The sequence below is a fragment of the Chelmon rostratus genome, chromosome 2 (genome assembly GCF_017976325.1).
Source record: "Chelmon rostratus isolate fCheRos1 chromosome 2, fCheRos1.pri, whole genome shotgun sequence".
In the NCBI taxonomy this organism is placed as follows: Eukaryota; Metazoa; Chordata; class Actinopteri; order Chaetodontiformes; family Chaetodontidae; genus Chelmon; species Chelmon rostratus.
Window position 1 is genome coordinate 20,259,177 of NC_055659.1, and position 22,117 is coordinate 20,281,293.

Here is a 22,117-nt window from a genome sequence, read left to right on the forward strand (position 1 = left end):
TTTTTATTTCCATAATGAAGACCATACCATGGTAGTGGAGGGAGCCTGTGAGAACCCTGAATGCACCAGAGAAAAGGATCAAAGCAGCCATCAGTCCGTGAGGAGCATTACGCCGTGAAGGTGTCTCCAAGCAATTCCCTAGAAGATGATGATTCATTTCACATAAGCTGGTGAAATATTTATACATTTAAACATTTTGAGGATACAAGTAGTTTTTTAAAATCAGTTTTCTTATTCATTTACTCATTCACAGACTTGTAATGAGTATGAGAACAGTAACACTGATTTAATATAGTTGTATTAATATATTGTTGAGGAGTGGCATTCGGCCTGTGTGTGTATGGCTGCAAGTGCCCATACTTTTGTGCCTAGTGTTTTCATTTAATCTGTAAAGTGGGCAGAGGCTAATTGGGTGCTTTTGCTCTAAAAATAAACCGAAGATGAAGTTTTATTTGGATTAATAAGCTATTTATTTCTGCTTGGCTTCACCTCCTTTCCCCTACAGGTCTAGTCATGCGACACATTGGCAGTTTTACTCTACTTGCGCTGTGCTGCCACCCAGTGGTGCCACAGTCACAGCTGAACTCACTCGAACATACTGAACGCTGTTAGAGGTTTGAAAAATAGTAGCCTTTATTTTCTAATGGTGGTATTTACAGGTGGTGTGGAGTGCTGTCTTGGTACATGTTTTAAAGAACAAAGTAGAAACATAAGAACACATGTCAGGCAAAGTAAGCAGAACCGATAATCAACTTAAGTACTGACAGTGGGATATGGACAAGATAAATAATCTAATTTATGCAGTTCTTTTTTTAAAACTACAAAGAACGAGGCTTCAGCATTGCCCTTCAGCATCCAGTGAGTAAACGTACACTCTTTCCCACAAACATGTGCCCTGCTAAATTATTCAAATGAATGACAAATATAGTTCTAGCATTACTCAAAAAACAATTACTACAGAATCACAGAATAACATCAAATCTCGATTGAACACACAAAGAATAAAATAACACATTAGAAAAAAGCACTACATGAAAACAAGCTGTTGCAAATGAAACTGTGAAGACACCGATATGGTTTGGTTGACGTTAGCCAGAGCAACTGTGGATATAGCTTGTGTGTCACATGTGAATGTAATGTGACTCTTAAATGGCTCACATAAAACAAAACATTCTGTCAATGTTCGTAGTACGCTTCAGAGTTCACTGTTTGGTGGTTTGCATGTCAATATAAAATGTTGACGAACTGTAATACATAATTTGCTTGGATTTCTGCACGCTTTCTATTGAAATGCTTTGAAAATAGTATACTTTGGGAGGGCAGTGCCTCAGGGAACGCAATAAGAGAAATGTTTAAGAACTCAAAACTTAGAAATCCCAGAAAAAAAAAATGAACTGAAAAAACTGCAAAATGAGCAAAGTTGATCAAACTGATTTAGTTTATACTGTTGGCTCTGATACACAAGCTGTAACTGCAGTCACCATGGCTTCACTGACGTTCGAGATTATTGATGACACGTTTGGTTTCTGATACAGTAAGCTCTCCATAAATAATAAAAAGAACCTTAAATTCTGACAAATAATATTCTCTTTTACATCGATATACAAACAACAGAACAAAAGATCATAAATACGGGGCAGACTGGCGCCCCCAACATTCAATAACATTAATAGTACTGTGTTTTATAAATGCAATATGATTAAAGTACATTGTCAGTTGGTGTTGTGGTGGGAAACATCACATCTCAATAAGATAGTAAGCCAAATCTGGCTTTATCATGCGTATGTGGTAATGTAGGTTGTGATAATGGCGACTGAAACATTCTTCTGAAACAACAGATCAGAAGTGCTTAAAGATGCAGTGTGTAGGATTCAGAGGGATCTATTGGCAGAAATGGAATACAATATTCATAAGTATGCTCTCATTAGTGTAAAAATCACCTGAAAATAAGAATGACTGTGTTTTCATTACCTTTGATTGAGCTCTTTATATCGACAGAGGGAGCGGGTCATCATCCACGGTGTCTGCCATGTTGCACAGTCATGTTTCTACGGTGGCCCAGAACGGACCAACCAAACACTGGCTCTAGAGAGCGCCTTTGGTGTTTTTCCACAAGGCTCGCAGCCACAGTAGGTTCTCCTACGTGCTCGGAAAGGGAGGGGGGAGCCAAAGGGTATTCAGCTGTTCTGCAAAACTCACTGCTAGATGCCACAAATCCTACACACTGGTCCTTTAAAAGACGAGTCGATATGGAGGGAAAGGAGTGGAAACTGAACAAATAAGTAGGTGAAATGGACACGTAAGCCAAGCTCCATACTCTCCAAACTCATATTTTGGTTAAAAAAAAGGGACACTGTAAGCCTTCAAATCCAACAGTAACAAATATGAAGCTTTGAATTTGCCATGCAGAGGTGAAGATTTTCCATATTTTCAGCCTATTCTATACATTGTATTAAATTACATACTGTATATTTTTATATGTCATTTTAGGCTAAACTCTAGTAATAAAACTCATACTGTCAAAGGGGTCGGCTGAGGTGTGACTCAGCGATTATAACTATCACACAAATACGGTAACTGGTTTGACTGAAGTACTTATGTACAAATACTGTTTGTCATATTTACACAGTTCTATGCATTGGTAGAAATAACATTTCATTTTAATGTGTGGAGGAGAGATAAACTGTAGACACACCGCACTTTGAAACTTTTCAACTCCTTTCCTATAATATTAAGTACTGCTAAGTAGCACAATTTTATAAAATATGTATTACAAGTTAAATTTCTCCAATTTGCTTTAAAGATACTGATGTGTAGTTTCTAGTTTTCTGAATGAAGGAAGGGATCAATATAAACAATAAATGTCTGAGGTAAAAACTCAGTAAAAAATCGAAGGAGAATTCAAGTCTGCCTCAGCGCGTTGGGATGCAGAGTAACAAAAACAGCGAAGTGAAGGACGGAAGGAACAGGATGTCAAGTCTTATCCCTGATATCGCGACGTCCTCCGGAGATGAATGACGGCAGGCACTTGAATGTCATGGTTGTGCGAGTGTGTGAGGAAAGTGGTGGATAGTCACATGAGACTGATAGTCCTTAAAGAGTGTTTCTTGGAAAACAAAAGATGGAAGAAAAGGCGTCTCCTCTTCCTCATGATTCCATCTCATCCTCGTCGAACGACGGTGGCACAAAGCTGAGCACCTCCTCATAGGTTAAACCTGAGAGACAGTAAACGGTGTGTGAGGTTATTTACCGTTGTTTTCTGAAACATCTTGCCAACCGCTCAGGCTGGAGCCTGCACATCCACAGCGTGCCAACTTACTCTTCCACTCCTCGATTTCCAGCTCACGGCTTTCGAAGCTCTGGTCGTAAGGCTCCGCTTCGGGCTCGTCGTCCGGATCGTGGTACTGGGCAAAGTACGGGTGGGCCAGTGCCTCAGACGCCGTGATTCGCTTGTCTGTGTCCAGCACCAGCATTTTCTCCAGCAAGTCCACCGCTTGAACAAAGCAAAGAGAGAACAATGATGAGTATGTGAAAAGCAGAGAGAGCAAGGCAAAAAAACCAAACAAAACATCCCTGTAAACCGTTTTATGCATTATCTTACAAGATAGATGTTAAAACTCATCGTGTAGTTGTGGGCAGTATTTTTCATAGTGGATGGTTTTCGTTGGACAATCATGTGCAGTTACTGGGCAAAAAAATCAATACACTTGCACCTTTTGGACATTTTAGGAATTTGATCTTAAACCTCTCATCCTCTACTTATAATTGTTTTACATAACTATATTTTATTCTATATTTTAACTAACCTATGACATAATCTATCCTAATTGCAAAATTTTGGAGATTTTTACATAACTTTCATACCACATCTTCATTTTTGATTTATCTATCAAATTATTTTTCTGAAAATTTTCAGAGAATGTTGTGTTTTTAAAAAAAAATTGTAATAATTATTGCCTTCTTCTGCTAGAATACTTCTCTTTGTTTCTGTAATTGACTCAATGTCATTGTAAATCTCCCCTCAGTGATCTCTCCAGGATAAAGGTTGAATGAATGAAAAACTCTGTGACTCTATGATACCACTAGAGGGACTCAGTGAGCCACGAGCAGCATCAGCTGGGGCGTGATGCTGAAACAGGAACTCACCAAGAGGGTTGGCACCAATAAACACATCAGCAAAGTTCCTCTTCGGCATTTGGGCAAGTGAGTTAATGTAGTTCCTCGCCTGTGAGAGAAGATTAACAGAACAGCAGAACTATGACAGATCTTAAAGGAGTACAGTGGTGAAAGGTTGCACTTAATGTCATGCAACAGCTAAAAAATATGTCAAAAGATTTTGTGTTTAACACTGATTTACGACAATTACTGGAGCAAAAATTATTGTCACTGCACATCCTTCCAGTAAGGCATGCTTCAACCACTTAAATCATGACCCAAATCACACGTATTACACAAATCTGACCTAATTTTTCAAAATCAGTACGTGTTACCACAGATAAGCTGACAAGAATACACTGGCAAAGCAATCTGAGAAGCCTTGCTGACACAAACACAGTGAGTCAGAGAGGAAAAGGGGGAGTAAGTGGAGTTAGAGCAGAGGCTGATACGCAGACAACGCAAACAGTAAGTAATACTAAAAAACAACACATCAGGTCTAACGGTATTGAGACTGTGGGTATCGGCCGGTGCCCTGATTCCAGCTGGTGGGGCGGGGGGGTGGTGGTCTCACCTCATGGCTGGGCATCCTGCTTATGAGGGAGGCTGGGGGCGTCCCCGTCAGGCGCATTATCTGCTGCAGCTGGTTTATATCTATAGCTTCCGAGTCAAGGGGCATCATAACATGGAGGTCAGCATGGCAAAGAGCATGGGGTGGTTAGGGGAGTTTGTGTATGGAGGGGTGGAAAGGGGGAGGAAAACACACAGGGTGGGGATGAAGAGGATGTGAGACAGTTTCTGAGCATCCATAAAGAGCAACACTCGCCTGAATATAACCCATAATGAAGTCTCCAGGTGTTTTTACAGAGATTTATGGACACAGTAACCCTACGCTGCACTAGAAACCTCTTCCTCTATCGGATTAGAAGACTGTTGCAGTTCATAGCACATGCTGGAAAGAAGAGGAACCAAAGCCAAAGTGCACATAAAGCCTTTAAGAAAACACACGATTTAAGGGCAAAACAGGTGCAGCTTAGAAGTAGTAGTAGCAATCTGAAAGTAGACCGTCCAACTCTTGTCAGGGCAACACAGACGCAACACAAAACACAGGCAAGAGGGGGCAGCGTGACAGGACCGGACGGGGTGGTACTTGACACTCACAGACTCCGAAGAGATTTTCATCAAGAGCTCGGGCCCTGGGGTTCCAACCAGCATCATTATAAGCTTCAACTGATCAATGTCTACCACACTCACATGAAGGAAAATAGGAGGGATGGAGGGTGTTGGAGAAGGAGAGAGGGGTGAGAGGTACAACAGTCAGAGCTGGTGTCTGGAAAAAAAAAAAAAAAAGCAAGCCCAGGTATAAACACCTTGAATGTTTACACTGGGATTCATAATTGATAGTTATTACTAAGGGTTAGACTGTGCTGTTTAAGCAGAGGTTTTGTCATCGCTGCATGCCATGCGATGCTATTTTCAAAGTTTTCCAGGGGAGAAAAAGGCAAAATGCAGGCAACTAATGATTGTTTTTACTATCAATCTGCTGATTATTCTAATTTTTTTTTGCATTTGGACCATAAAATTTCAACAAATAGTGAAATAATCATTAAAACCCATCCCAGAGCCCAAGATAAAAAGTTAAAAACTGCTGGTTGTTATGTTGGAGTAGCTTCAACCTGAGAATGTTTAGCATGTTCTCAAGCAAAAAACAAAACAAACTATTGACTGATTATCAAAATGGGTGCAGATTGATCTCCTGTTGTCTAATCATTGCAGGATGTACCAGAAATGTAAGCAAACAGCGCTAAAGTGCATGTTTAAGGTCACGGAACTGCTCTGAGGTAATTTGGTGATACTGGTAATCTGCTACACCAAATTACGACCACATAAAGTACATGTAGCTGATCTATTGTTTAAAGATGTTGGCAATCAGTAGTAAATCAATAAAAGTGTGTTCTTCACCCTCCATTATTCTTTAGATCAATACTAACAGGCACAAATACTGTTAAAGCATGCAGAAGCTGATGCTGGATGTTTTGCTTTGTTTATCAGATTTCCTCCCACCTGCAGCATCTATACAGATGTACAGAGACCACCTTTCACAGACAGACCAGGAAGACTGCTGTCCTCCGTATATTCAACTGTGCTTCGTCGTACGAGGGTCGCTCCACCACCACTCAAGGTGATTTAGATTTGGTGAGAGAACACACATTCAAACACACACACACACAAGGAGTTAATGGCTTGAATTATCATTTAGAGCAGGAATCACAAACACATTATACAAAAGCAAGCCCATGCTTTTGATCTTTGACAGGGCCGTGAACTCAGTAGTGTGTGCCAAGTTCTGCATTCCAAGGTGTGTGTGTGTCCAAATTACACAGGCTCTTCCTGCGTGTTTCTGTTAAGTTCTGCCGCTGTGCATGGGAAGCTTTGTGGGAGGGAAACAGGAAGGTGTACTGTATCTTGGAGCAGTGGGCAGTGCTGAGTCATAGACCACAGGGGACTCCAACCCCTATCACATGCACGCATGCACACACACATGCACGCACGCAGGCACGCACTTCCTTGACTATTCTGGCATGCGGCTCACAAATCAATACTCAGCAATGCTTTTGAGTCAGCTTGAAGTACTTGAAACTGTGCGTGTGTTTGAAACACTGTGGTCTTATCAACAAAGCAACAGCTTGTGTGAGAGCGTTGAATGCTGGGTACAATAAATCTGGAAATATAACCACGAGCGCATAGACAAAAGAACAGTATGCATCCACATCCAGCTCTACCAAAGACCTACAGCACAGCTCCACGGAGCCAGTTTATTTTTGTGGAAGGATACGGTCCGTGCCCGGGAAGAGCGTCCGTCCAGTAAGTAGTTCAGCCATGATGCAGCCAACTGACCAGATATCCACTATTACATGAAATGAAGAAAAACATGCAGCACAGTGAATACTTTGGAATATGTACATGTTTGTCATATTCAGTAGCAGTTACATTCATGGTTGACTTTTGTCCAGAGTGACTTTGACCACTGATGGGACTCATACAGGGATTTAATAAATTGTTCAGTTTGCAATGTTCAAGACAAGGCTCTTTAATTCTTGTGAAAAACTGAAAGGTTTTTTTCAGTGCCGTCATTGTTGAGCTGCAGTTTTTTGTTCTTCCAATACATCCAGTTCATTTTCAAAGTCAATTTGTGCTGCAAAGCCACTCTGTTTCATTCGAAAATCTTTACATCTAAATTTAGTGCACTACATAAAAGAAACAGGAAGTCATCTGTGGGCACAGCAAAAGGCAACAAAATTTATTTATTTTACAATTTATTGTGTAAGCCATAAAACAACTGCTTTGGGCGCTTTGGCCAGTGTTGCTGCTTGACGTCACGTTGAATCCACCAGAAAATTGAAAAGCTGGCCTAGTTTCTCTATAATGTCGCTCATCATTTCTTGTGTAATAAATTCTTAACAAGCGACGCTACAGCAGAAAAACATATAAAAGTATACATATTGGGAAACACAAACAACCACAAACAGCAAGCTATTTCAGTACAATTTCAATTGTGTGAAATTGCACATGATGTAATGTTACATTCAGCTGTGGCCCAAACCTTTAGGACTGAACCAGGTTTACGTACCTGTCATGTTGTAGTGCATCCAGTTGAGCATGATCTCCGGGGCTCGGTACCACCGGGTGGCTACGTAGCCTGTCATCTCGTCGTCCGTGTGCCGTGCCAAACCAAAGTCCAGGATCTGAGGGATGAAGGGGTGTTTTACAGAGGTAGAGAAAGTAAGATGAGGTAACAGTGTGCATGGCTGAACACTTTCCACTCCACCTGATCATCTAAATCATAATTGATGAAGCTTGTTTTAACTTAGTGGGTCTATTTCTCACCTTGAGCTCACAGTCTTCATTCACAGCCAGATTACTCGGCTTCAAGTCCTGAAGAGGAAAGCGGCAAGAAGGCAAAGTCAGGACAGGACAGAGAAGCAACAGAGAGGTATCCTGCTAGCTGCTGACAGCTGGAGTGGGATTCATCGCTTTCGCCTTCTGATAATAAGCACGATGATCAAAGGGACTTCGTAAACAACTTCAGACGGTTTGAGCAGCATAACACTTGTATTCCTAACACATTCAGGTTTATATGAGGACATGAAACAGAGTCATAACTTACTCTGTGGATGATGTCTGCAGAATGGATGTACTGTGGGGAAAAGAGCAAAATCAAGATGACTAAACTTGTGCAACTCTAAATTTGAATACAGCACAACTGAAAGTGTATTTAACAAAGCTTCTCAGATACTTTGGCCTCTGTCTTTCTGTGTCAGGAGTCAAAAGCTCAGTTGTCAGTCCAGCTTATTGCCAAACACCGTAAAGTCAACAGGTTACACACAAACTTTAAATTGCCAATTCTCCTTCAATGGGCCTACAGTTTCTTACTATTTCTCCAGTATAGTAAGAAAGGAGAAGTTAGTGCAGTAAGAATGTTTCAGATGAGTCGATTGAGCAGCCTTCTGATCAGCAGGCAGTCAGGCTCCAGCGTTGAGCTGAATTCTTGTGCTGCACTGGGAGCTTCACTGACCTTTAAGCCTCTGAGGATCTGGTAGATGAGGAACTGGACGTGGTCATCAGTCAGCTTCTGACACTTGACGATGTTGTTGAGGTCTGCACCCATTAGGTGAGTCACCAGGTACCTGCAAATCGGACAGTGCAGCCGATCAGATGTGGCCTGGAATTATGGAAAAACTGCTGGGCCCATTTTTCATGACATTTGGTGGAAGGGTGTGGCGTGAGCCAAGGAAGAACCCATTACATTGTGAAGCGGATACAAATCACATAAGACATTTGGCCCTAGCGGAATAAAGGCCGTACATTTTAAAATCCAGTAGATGGTAGTAATGTCATAGCCAACTGAAGAAAAACAATGACTCCATATCACAAACCACGTTCACGGGTACCAGTAATCCTCTGGGGTTACTGACACATGTAGCCGCTCAGACTTAAACAAAAAGCAGTCGTTATGAATCTGCATATGACAGAAGAGTGGACTGCTGGCCTTGGCGGAGGTCTGGTCCTCTGAGTGCTCTTCTTGTTGCTTATTGTGGTGTTATAATTCATGAAGTGCTCTGTTGCGACAAATGCTATTAAAATAATTTTATTACTATATGCAATATTGACCTAACGATAGCCAGCGTTCAACACGTTAAGTTGTTTGCATTACTATTCTGTGTAATAGTGGAATGTTTATACAGGCAAAAGATAAACTGGAGGAGGCCAATTATAGTAGAAGCGTATATGTGAAGTCTGTGCATTGTGCATCTGCTGGATCTGACCACGGACCACCAGAGACCAGTTCCTGGCTGGCCTGCGAACATGTGCTTCTCTTCCACTGCTTTCACAATGTTTCTGGCTTTGTTACTGGTCACATGAAAAGAGAAGTGTCACATTTTTATTGTGCAACTTCGGCGCTGGGTGTCTGGGTGTTTATGTGTGTGTAGCTTCATCTCACATTTCCACCAATGTGCAACATGCTGATGACGCCACACCATGCGGGTAATTCAAGGACACTGATTGAGTATTCTGTGCACATACGCACACACACACACAGTAGCCCCAGAGACTGCCAGATGGCTGTTACCATGGAGACTCGCTGTGATGTGTACAGCGCACGTGCCCACCCTGCATTCACCTTGGTAAAACCCGCCACATACTGGACTCACATGAAGTTATGAGCTGCAGAGATTATGATGCGTTTGTAACTTTAGGTTCTATGGCATGTTAATCTTGCAATCATCTGCTGATATGAAGGATTCATTGTGCGAGAATGAGGGAAAATAAAGCTGTGGGAGAGCTTCAGACGGAAGGAGGCAGAGAAAGAGACAGTAAAACACCAAGGAATCACAGACAGAGGCAAAACAACACGACAGGAGCAAAGGGGTGAGAGAAACTGTGACTTACACATCATTGAACTCCTCTAAGCTCGTCCCTGGTGTGAAAACATCTAACAGACCAATCACCTGAAAGCAAAAAGAGATGTAAAACATCAGAAAATATGAACAAAATGTATCAGTGTGACAGATTTCAAATGAACAGTTTGATAAACAACAATTTCATACATGTGAATTATGGTCATGCACGCCTTTAATGTTTTGATGCCAGTCACCAGTAGACACTGGTGTGACATTTCTACCACTTCTTTAGAATGAAAGTAGTTTGACCTTGACATTATCTTGTTCTGCCATATTTGAGGTTCAGTTGCACTACGAAGAGTCTCGTCTTGTTACACTACTCCAGTGTGAACAATGCCAGCTTTTATGCAGAGTGACGTGCACTGGGTTATCCTTGAGCTCTGTCCTGGTTACCAAGCGGATGAATCACATAAATGTGGCTGATAACAACCGCAACAGATATGATTCTGCTGACGTTTGTGCATCATGGTGACAGGACAGGCACCAGTAGTATGCTGTTGTGTCCAAGCGTTAACAAAGACCCCCAAAAAGCAATGTGTCATATTGCCCCTGGAGGTTAAATATATGAAAGTGCCTTTCAACTGATGATTGATAAACAGGCCATTTACAAGATCTTTAATAGATAAGTGACTGCATGACAGGAAATCAAAAATAATGTGTGAGAGTGACAAAGTATGACAGGCTGACTTAAATACTGATTCTGTGCACTGTGACTGAACAGACTAATACAGAAAACATACTGGAGGATAATCATATGTGTGTGTGTGTGTGTGTGTGTGTGTGTGTGTGTGTGCATCTACAGTTCATGGACATGCACGTGTTCATGTATGTACACATGCATGCTAGCACACTGGAAGAGAGCAGTCCTGAGTGCCATCCCTGCCCCCTGGAGAGAGACACTGGGGTGGAAAGGTATTATAAAAAAAACACAGCAGCAGCCCGCCCACACAGGACACAAGCCCACAGCTGATTGGTGGGCTGGAGCCACAACAAACAGCTGATTGGTCGACTCAGGCTTTCCAAAATCAAAACCCAGGGAGTCTCCTGGCAACAGCGTGAGCAAAACACAGAATCCCTTCTCTGTGTGAAGCATGGGCAGGTATTAAAACACTTTGATGATTTCAGAACAAAAAGCACAGCTTTATGCAACAATCCCTGTTGTGATGAAACAGAACCTGGCAACAACAAGCTCATTAATGATCACACACCCCAACACAGCCTTTTAAATTAGCTCCCTGGATCACCACATGCACACTGAAACGGATTTTATTTCCACGTTGTTACGCAAGTCATCTTTCTACCAGCATCTTTATACAACATCAACATATTGCATTTAGCACACAGATATAGGCACTAGTTCTACATAATCCTGAATAATCCTGTGCCAAGTAAAACCTCTTTTCCAAATAAATGCACTGAGGTGTTTCGCCGGTAGTGCCAGTGCACCATGCAACACTAATTCTCAAACTGCTCAACAAGTTCAAGCTGTTCCGGCAGTGAAATACAGACCTATTACAAAAACAGGATCCAGGAATTGTAATGTTGTGTGAAAGTGATGTGAAAAAATGTTCACATAAAAGTCAAAGTGCTGCAGTGATGGTCTTTACCTGCTGCTGGTGGGTTTCCCCCTCTGAGACCTTTCTTTTTCGCCTGTGTGTGCGTGTGTTTATGCTTGTGTGTGTGTGTGTGCGCAACATCTGAAACTGCTGCAGGCTGGTGATGCTGGAGGAAGCACCAGTCCGCCGTGTCACTCCTCAGCAAGCTTTCATAGCAAACTACTGAGGGAACTAGTTGCAATGCAAACTTCCCCTTTTTCCCTGAAAAGATCTCAGCGCCAACAGAAACTTCTAGTCTTACTCACACACACCATTCACCAGTTGACTTGCTCCCACACAGCACACAGAGACCCAACACCTGCACTCCAGCTAGAGAACTGCTGCTATTGCATAACACAAGAGGATCCACGCTATTTGGTCAAAGTGTTAGCTGGATCCACCAACAGCACACAGGAACTAGGAACCGTGTTTGCGTTTTGTTTGTGGGCAAGTGTCAACATGAGCGGTGCCTACACATATACACACACACACACACACACACACACACACACACACACACACACACACACACACACACACACACACACACACACACACACACACACACACACACACACACACACACACAGAGGAAGCCAAAGCAGAGATTGCAGGAGGCCACAGCCCTAAAATATTCAGTTAAAATGGCACGAGTCACAGAGAGATGGAGGGGGGGAGGGAGACGCCAGAAGGTGATGGGAATGCAGTTGTAAACCTGTTTGGTGGCTCAAGTTCGACTCAGCACTCAGAGCTCTTGCCATTACAGGTGTTTACAGGTGTCAGTTTCTTGTTTCAGCTCCCTGTGCTGTCACATGGGTCTCCATACACATAGCTGCATTCCTGCAGGCAGATCTAAATAAGCTCCAGCAGGGATACAGGCAGCATAACAATGTCAGTAGTGGTGTGCAGTGCCTGCCTCTGCAAGTTAGAACTCACTGCGCAAACCTCATATGCAACCTCCTATGCAATCCTTGCTTAAGGGCTAAACTACAGAACAATGCATAAACACACACGCACACATACGCAGAGGTGAGAGGTGACGGTTGGTTGGTTGGTTGGTTGGTTGGTTGCAGGTGACTCACGTTCTCGTGCTTCATGTGTTTGAGCAGCCGCAGCTCTCTGTAGGTTCTCTTTGCGTGGATGATGGACTGGAAGGGTCTGGACAGCTTCTTCACTGCTACCTTCAGGGCCGTCTTCATATCGAACGCTGAGCTGGAAGACATGTTAAAAAGTGTTTGAAACTGGTGGATCTTAATTGTAAGAGGGCGTTACGTCAGGCTAGTAACAACTGTCAAATCAAAACCTAAAACATTTCCCTTCATTTAACCGAGAATGAGATGTTTCACTAGACTGTGTAGGTGGCCTTAGCACAGTAAACAAAGCAAACAATTACATAATACAGAGCTCTTGGTTTCGCTCCTTATTATACTCCGCAGCTTCAGGCTGTATGGCGGAACATGACTTAACGTGTTGTCAAATATTAGCTGCATTGTGTACGACTACACAAGAGTGTGAAAATCCACCAACTGGTTACTGGAAAAAGAAAAACAAGAAGCTTGTACCGGAAAGAGGACCTACTTCTGTCACATGGACGCAGTTCACGTATGAAAGTCTGACAAGGGCCAGAAAACTGTACTCTATGCCGCAGAGCGGTTCCCACAACGGACTCAAACACCAGCAACCTCCTTTACACAAGAATCATTTTAAACAGTACGGCGGGAGTCTGTGGATGAGAGCCACAAATGTCCAGGGCTCAGAACAAGGCCCACACCCAGATGCTGCATCAGGCTTTTGCCCACAGCACAACACACAATAATATATATGATGACAGTCAAATATGAGTGTGCAACTAAGTTTGTTGAGTATGTAATTCAAAATGTAATATGAAATAAGCCTTTCCATGTTGTCATTTTAAGGTATTTTTTCCATTTAATCTATATCGTGATATAAAGCCCATTGTTCTCTGAATAATAAAGGACCGATATCATCTTCTAAAACAGGAACTAAGACATGAAAAAATAAAAAAGCCTGGTAATTAGCTCCGTGACTCAGTTTGCCCCTGGTGACAACATGCTAGCATGCAACAGCTGGTTTGAGCATATCTCAGGTAACTTAAGTTAACTGAAAATCAGCCCCTCCCCTGCGATTCTGAGCCGTCCACGTGAGTGTGTTTGCTTTAGTCCTCATTCATCCTTTCATTCATTATTGTCACTGCAGAGCCCGTGCAAAAGAAAAAGAGGAGAAGAGGCAGGTGTGGAGAAAACAAAACAAAACAAAGAAAGCAGAACAAAAAAGCTGAGAGTGAACTGTGTCCTTCTTCTCTTGCTGCCAAATAAGCAAAAACACAAGCACTGTTACTAAAAACACTGTAGAATATCTTCTGAGGATGGATAGTAACCGTCTTTTGCGTGGGTATAGGATCAATCAAAGCGATCCACACTGTGAAAATCGAGACACTTGTCCACAGGCAGACAGACAGACACTGTGAGGGTGGCAGAAAGAGAGGCAGATGGGCTTTGTCTCCCCCAGACGCGTGACTCTGCAGCATTTCCTGTATCTGTGGGGTAACACAACCCACTTACAGTAAGCCACATTCCTTCCAGGTCAGTCACTTAAGCTGCATCACAAATGGATGATTGCAAAATCAGTTAAAAAAAATGTGGGGGTGAAAAATTGAAGAAAAAAAAACTGCTTTTGCAAACGAGTTCATGCAAAAAATAGCTGCAGAGGAGCAGAAGGGAGCGGTTAAAGCTCATTCATATATTGGTGGAGGCTACTGAAACTGCCTGAACTATCTGAACTACTGACCCAGTGTCCAGCTGCACTGAGCTTTTCACCGCACATGACTGGGAACTCAGCATACCTGTGTTTGCTGCATAACCCCACCAATAAGTAGCATTAAAGATAAATCTGTGTGAGTGAAGTAAATTATGGTCCTGTCACGCATGCATAATAAGAACATTAAGATAAGCGCTGTGTTTTCACCACCAAGCCCGAGATAATCTTCCACGCCCAGGGTACTCTGTGTTCCAGGCTTGCAGAGCTACTTGTGTGACTTGTGAGGGAAAACTGGTGCTCAGCAAACACAGAGTATAGAAAAGCTAAATGGCAAAACAAAGTCACGTGCACAGCAACTTTCAAACTGCTGCCAATCTGCAGGACAAACAAGATGGGTCGAAGCAACACAATCCAGCTATTCTGTAACAAATGCAAGTGCAAGAAGTGGCCATGAAAATGTGGGCTGTAAAAGGAGAAGCGTTATGAGACTGGGGTCACAGGGAAGGAGTGACCGTCAGCAGTGTGCTGACCAGCAGACAGACAGCGGGAGCATGAGCATACAGCCAGATGTGGACTGTAAATGTCTCTTAATGTGCATGAGCAATTTAAGAGACAGAACAAATAAAGGCTATCACATAAAGTCAACGACCCACTCTAACAGAAAGAAACAAACTTGTAGCCAGCAAAACTGTGATGCATCTCTTGTGCAGCTTTTAGTCAAATGAACTGGTACATTAATGATTTTTTTCTCTACCTTGTCCAATCTGCATAATCTGATTCTAAAAATAAGCTTCCTTATCAGTCTGACATGTGAGCATATTCATGCTGGTGAACATTACTGGCACAGTAAAAGTTCACACATCACGAGCTTCTGTGGAATGATAATTTATCCAAGTGTTAGCGTAGGAAAATCAATTTTAACACTACGGTATAGTGCACATCTCTGTCATCTACAAGCCTGATTCCTAAAACATTGGGACGCCACGTAAAAAGGTAAATAAAGACAGAATGCAGTCATTTGCGAATGTGACGACTTTATCGCCGATGGTTTGACAAAGTGTTCCTGAGCCCGCGCATTAACATCCTTCATGCACTCGTGTGTTCATGAAGTGGGTTTTTGGAATCGAGGCTGCGTGACGTCACGTGTCATCTGTAAAGTATTGAGCTTCTTGACTGTCTCAGTACTCAGCAGTCTCTCGACTTTCGCCGTTGAAGTCAGCACCATCGCATACTCAACACGTGTTGAAGACCAACACTACAGGGTGAAAACAAAACCAAAACTTCCGTGTGCACGTTGTAATGACTAGTGCCGTTAATCAAAGCCCAACCTGTCACGCAAGAGTTTAACTGTTCAGACGCGTCATCAGCAGATAATAACCCACCCTGCCTAACCCCATTAGCTGACATAGCCGTCAAACGCAGCACTGTGCCATCTAACCTGCATGGCACATATTTCAAGTTGTTCATGCCTGACTTGAATTTGAATATGTGCAGCGCTCGCCTTTAATGCCAGCTAGATTATCGTTCATCATTAAGTCCCATTGTTCATCTGCTTGCAGTTGTAATGATGGGAGAACAGCCGTGAGATGACAGTCGGGCAGAACATCATGGACTCAAAAGCGAGCAGAGCAAGTGGGGGAGCAGCGGAACAAGTTTTTTATGGGCATATTTTAGATATTCAGCAGTAATCGGTTCCACATTCTCTGTCGTCATCCAGCTTTCCTGTGTACCAGATTCGTGTCTATGCCGGCCTTTCTTCAATGTACACATGGAAAAAAAAACCACACACACACACTTACTGTGATTATGACCTCAGCGGCTGTATGAGCTGGTTAAGATGTTTACGCAGTAGGAATAACCTCATCTCATTTCCACAATCCAGCTTTAGTGAAATTATCATAGGTTATGTGAACGCATTTTCTGATCTGCTCTGCTAGCAGCGCAACAGATGAAAGTGAACACTCAACTGTCCCTCCTTCACCTCCCAGATACACTGCTCCCAGGTCTGTGTGGTCCAGGGAGGTCAAGTTAGAGAATCATATCTGACGCCTCATTTTTTTTTAGGCAGTTAGCCTTTTAAACAATACTCAATGAAAAAGAGTCTCCTCGTTTATCCACCTTGTGAACGTTTTTAAAATGTCGTGAAGACTCAGAACCGAGCGCTCAATCAAAACGGTGAAGGTGTCGCTGTTCTACAGCCGTTACAGCGTGCAATCAACATTTACTTGATTATGATATATTAAAGCAAAAAACATGTCTGCCAGTTTAAGTTGAGACATGCAGTACTGTGAGTACACTGTAATCTATAGAGGGCATTTGGGAATTTAAGGGCATCTACAAAATGAATTGTTCAGGCAGCGTCACACATATTATAAAATTCTGTTGGCAAAATGTATCTGGAGGTCTCTCAGCACTCATGGCGTCTGTATGCATTTCAAAGACGTCTTGGGGCTCTTAAGCTTGATCCATAACTTCAGACCAAAATGAAGGGTTCCACTCCTCTGAAATCACACATGCATTCAGTCACGTATGTCACATGATTGAATGCTGGAGCTAAAGTCGTGTAAAATTGCTGGTTTTAACCTTAAGCCTCCAGTTTGTTTGGAGAGCTGACAAGTCAGTGCACATTTTGCTGAGGTTAAAACCAAGTGCGTCAGCCAGCACTTGCCGCGATATTGCAACTTCTCACTGCATAGTCCTTTCTTTATCAGCAAAATACCTAACGCTGTACATTGTCTGCAAAGACAAAGTAAAAGGGCTGTCATGGGACGTGAAGGCCTGGCGTCATGTGAAAGGCTTCTGAGCTGAGGAAAACTAATGGTGGGCATGCATGTACTGCTGGATGCTGAATAAAGTTAGGGAGAGACATCTGTGGCCATAAACACACCTGAGAAAGCTGGCAAAATAAACACGTGATGGACATCGAATAAAAAAGGACAAGAATCGCTTTCATAGTACGTTCAATTATGAGACATTCAAGAACACAGAGGAAAAAGCAAAGCACCTGTTTTTACAATGGTGCCTTAAGCTGGGGCTTTGCACAGTCGACTCTTTGTGATCTAAATATACCAAAATTTGTTGTCTAAACACATAAATAGCAGTTTTAAATGTGTTTTTACAATGAGGGAACATTCAAAGCGCGATTATATGAACATCTAAGAGAACACAGGAAAGCGTGACGTTCCTCCCCGACTTCCACGTTCTGATTATTAATAACTATTGTCTGATGATTTGTGCCGCTTAGAATGAAGAGCATGTTGTTGTTGTTGTGGTGTCACACAGTAATTATTTGCACTCTGTGTATCATAATTATATTTTATATAAAAAATCCTTTAAAATGTTTCTTAAAATGCTTAATAATGTTCAGCTACAAATATTTTTAGTGCCATTTGTTGAGGGAATTATTGTTGAGATTTCATCAGAGCCTAAAATATTTAGATATTGCTGTTTAGCCATGATTCATTTTCCTGCTCTGAGCGAAAACGGGCCATTGATTCGATTCGCGTACACGTCCCGAGGGCCTGTATGGGTTTCATGCTTGTTTCTACTCAGCTGAGACGCACAGACTGAATAACATGAGGCACTCAGCACACAGGCCGTACTGTAATCCCAGCCAGCAGCCATCACTGGAAACGCTTTCTTTCCACACCGAGCCTGGGTCTGACATTTGAAAAACAGAACAAAGGTCACAGAGAAGGAGAAAGTGGTCGTGGATTTCTTTTCTTAGAAGTCTTGTATCTGACTGACAGGTTGATGAGGAAAATTAGTTTTTTTTTAAAACCACACAGTGCATGTTTCCATATTTAAAAGCTGGGAAGAATTCAAGATGAGAGCACGAGGAACATCGTGGCAGCAACAACAAAGACTTTGCCAGCTGGGCGACTGAGAGCATGTGTCCAGCCGACAGCCGTGACATGCTGGAGTAGGTGCTGTCAGGTTATTTATACTTTTCAGATATCTTTTGGGTCTTAATGACGCCCTGCTGTTTGGACCACTTTGCCTGCACAATTTACTGTAAGTTCAAAAGGCTTTGTGACCGTGGCCGTGTGATATTTCTAACACACAGGCTGACAGACACAGAAGACAGCACTTGAGGAATTTCCTCAAAAGGCAACTACAAATTGGCTGCGGGCAACAGAAGGATGCAGCTGGGTTTCTTGTAGGAGTAGGAACCTTTGGGAATCCTGCGATTAGATTCAGATTCTCGGTGTCACGACACGATCCGAACCACAACTCTCATTTCAATATAGAGAAACTGTGCACTATTTTAAGGTTCTTACTCCACTGAAATTCAACATGAAACAAAGTTGGCAGAGAAGCAAACTGAGCACGGTGGGGGTAAATTTCTGATGCAACAGGAAACTAAAAGTGTGAGCATGCATCTTTTTTCGTTTAAAAAAGTTAACTGTATTAATATGGAAGCATGTCAGTTTTCTGTCTGTCAGCGAATAATGACATGAAAGTGTAATTTACAGACTAACGTCAATGGTTAGATGTTTTTTTTGCAGAAACAGAAGTTGATATGAGAGTGTGTGTGTGTCAGTGTGTGTGTGGAGTAAGAGGGAAGGGTTCTGAAAGTACATTGACGTCAAAAGATTTGAGCCTACTCAGTCTGCAACTAAACATGTGAGAGTGCAAAGGCACAGATTTGTAGAATCAGATTTGAGCGTGTTGCTGTTCTGGCACCTTCTGAGCTTTCCAGATGCAGCAAGTTGCTTGGCAGCTGCAACAGGACACGCCCACATCTGGACATGTTAAAGCTGGCACAAGGAGGACAGTCAGCTTTTGAACATATTGCTCCTCTATAAGGAGTCACTGACAACCATATGACTATTTAGGACATTTCCATATTCTAGCCTTCAATTTCAATGACTGTGGCCGTGTGCATCTGCACTGTAGATTAAAGTTAAGACAAATTCTGCTGTTCCAACTGATCCTGTTCCTGCCGCCCAGTTCATTCATACCGGTGTGTCAGATTTGTGCCACGCCTGTCCTGAAAATGCTGCCATTCCGAATGTTGCCACAGCTTGTAATAATTTTATTACTATAATTATTAGTATTTGTTTAATCCCACATGGAGTTGGATCAGATCACAGTCAACCCAACCACCTCATATCAGGCTCATTACATTTCAGCCTCAGAAATGTTTTTCTTAAAATGGTTTGAAGAGTTTACAATTATTCATAAAACTGAAAAATAAGAAAATCACTGGACTCACACTGGAAACAGAAGTTAATAGGCATTTGCCAAAAATGTAGTGATTTTAACAATTTAGTATGAACTTTTTGATTTTTAAGATAATACAAAAAGCAAATACCGCTTTTTGTCACCATCAGGTTGAAAAACAAAAATGAAGAAAGAAAGAAAGAAAAGAGAGCCATTGTCCCAGCTTTTATTTTGAAAGTGGACAGGGTCTAACGGGATGACCCTTCACTTCCAGGTCAAACTGAACAGCCGAGGCTCTGCTCTCAGTTCGACGGGATTCAGACTTCCAAAAGTGAGCATGAGGTGACTCAAATGTAGTTACACAATTCCTCTTGTGTGTTCAAATCGTTTGTTGCGCTGATGAGTCTGTCCTCCCTCGCAAAAATCAAATTCTAAAAAAAAAATCTATCCCTTTTGTCATCAGTATGTACTGTGTGCTGCTGGGGCCGAGTTCTGCTTTTATCGTCCCGTTACAAACATACAACGCAGGAACTGTGACTGGGTCCACGGCTTGCACCGTGCCCGCTCTTTTTATAGCATCCTATTGGATGCATGCTGCCTCTGGCACCTGGTCACCACCTTTTTTCTATCAAGTCCTGACCTCACCTGCACGCTGCTGGACGGTCGGGGGCTGCACACCCACTGTCCAAAGGCTGAAACCCAGAAACCTAAGTAAGAAAATAAGAAAATGCAGGCAGAGGGCAGAGTCTCTGCAGATAAATACACCACCACACACTTCCAGTGGGCCATACCTGATGTTTGGGAGGGATTACTTTTATATGAGTCTATACATTGTTTTGTTTTGTTTTTTAGGAAAACCCTGCAAAGTATACCGCAGGAGGTAAGAATTGTGATTCTTATGTGAACTGATTCTCCACCGACTTTATCTGGAAAATTGTGCAGCACCAAGTCCAGACAGCTATTAAGTCAGAGAGAACTGACAATAACCCCACCTTTTTCATTTAAACACTCTTATGCCTATTATTAGTACACATCGCTGAGCTTAGTCTCATATATATTTCTATTATGGTGTATTGATGCCTTTCACATGCATCACTAGTTGTATGCACTATGGTTGTCTTAAATACAAAATAAGGTCATGTTTTACCCTTCATCCACCACTAATAGCTGCACAAACCGCACACAGTCGACAGTTGGAGGTGTGGAAGTCGGGTCACAACTAACAGCAAAGTTAAAATGACGGTGCGACGCCATCCATGGCTTTGAGATGACTAAAAAGCGTCACAGATGAGGCCACTACCTAACCTCGGGACTGTGAGTCATGGGTGTACCACAACGGGAGAAAGGGTGACATCATTCTAGAGTCATCATCCTCTTCGGATGGGCTCCTATAGAAAGCTCTCACTATGCACGAGGGGGCCTACTTTCTGAAAACCACGTGACCTTCTGGCACTCTGCAGGCTGCACCCAACTAGAAAATGCAAAGTGCATGCAATGCGCGGATGTGTAAAGTACCAGGCTGTACATGCGGGACTACAATACTATTGTAGTGGAAGGCGATTCTTTGGCTAGGTGTTGTTGTGGCCTCATTGTTTACTGAGCGCACATCATATCTCATGAGGAGGCACCACTTTGGCAGATGATGCAAGCGTGGACATGCCACCGATCAGCCCTCTCCTGAAGAGACACTGATAAACGACTAAACGGCAGTTCGTCTGCACATTTAACGCTGGGAATCTCGCTATACTTGATCCCGGAGCCGCCGGTGGGCTTGCTGGTTATCAGCGGTACACACACAGGTGTTTACAGGACAGGAGAAAGTCAGACAGCAGAACAAAAACGTGCACAAAAACAAAAATAATCCCCACCCGCACGAGAAATGCGAGCCACCCCGAGGCGTGCACGACGTGCCAGCAATTCAAAACAGCCCGAGTATGAAAACGTAAACAAAAGGCACAAGTAAAAAAACATCCCATTTCTGCCTGTGGCACCGTTTACAGATCGATCAGCAGCCCGCGGGGACGCAACTCTGACGGGCCTCTGTGGGTGGTGGGAACCCGCTCGGCTGGCCGTTGTGCAACGGTGCTCTAAATAGTGCTCTGCAACAACTGCTTACCATACGGATCCGTAAGCACCGGAGCCGACGGGAGATAAGTGCTGGTACCGCTCCGGAACCTCCCACACGGTTTTGTTGAGCTCCTGTCGATAAAAAGTGGGTCTCTCCTTCTGCGACATTCCTGCGGATTTAGCAGCCGCGTAGTGACAAAACAAGGCAGCGGAAACTTCTGCCCTCTCTCCTCCCCGTGTGGCACGACGTGGTGCGCTGCTGCTCCCCAGAAAAACTCAAACCTGAGACGGTCCTGAATCACGCAGAACTTCGGCCGCTCTGTCGTGCAAATTCGGTGCAGCTGTGCAAAAAAAAAAAAAAAAATCCCCACTTCTCCGTGCACGTCGAGGTGC

General features: G+C 42.9%; 1 protein-coding gene across 2 annotated transcripts; it reads right to left on the reverse strand.

The window, feature by feature from the left end:
- Nucleotides 1–540: 540 nt before the first annotated feature.
- mapk14b (mitogen-activated protein kinase 14b) lies at nt 541–22,074 on the reverse strand. Of its 2 annotated transcripts, none has more exons than XM_041950388.1 (12): nt 21,774–22,074; nt 12,796–12,925; nt 10,108–10,166; nt 8,732–8,843; nt 8,324–8,353; nt 8,044–8,091; nt 7,787–7,901; nt 6,992–7,063; nt 5,317–5,396; nt 4,147–4,225; nt 3,320–3,493; nt 541–3,215 (listed from the first exon to the last, which is right to left on the reverse strand). In XM_041950388.1, the coding sequence occupies exons 1-12, from the start codon at nt 21,890–21,892 to the stop codon at nt 3,148–3,150; spliced, it is 1,086 nt and encodes a 361-aa protein (XP_041806322.1). In that variant the 5' UTR covers nt 21,893–22,074; the 3' UTR covers nt 541–3,147. The 2 variants fall into 2 exon arrangements, with proteins under 2 accessions (XP_041806322.1, XP_041806313.1); XM_041950379.1 differs by lacking the exon at nt 5,317–5,396 and adding an exon at nt 4,730–4,809 and having other exon boundaries at nt 542–3,215; nt 21,774–22,073.
- Between the last annotated feature and the right edge of the window lie 43 nt (nt 22,075–22,117).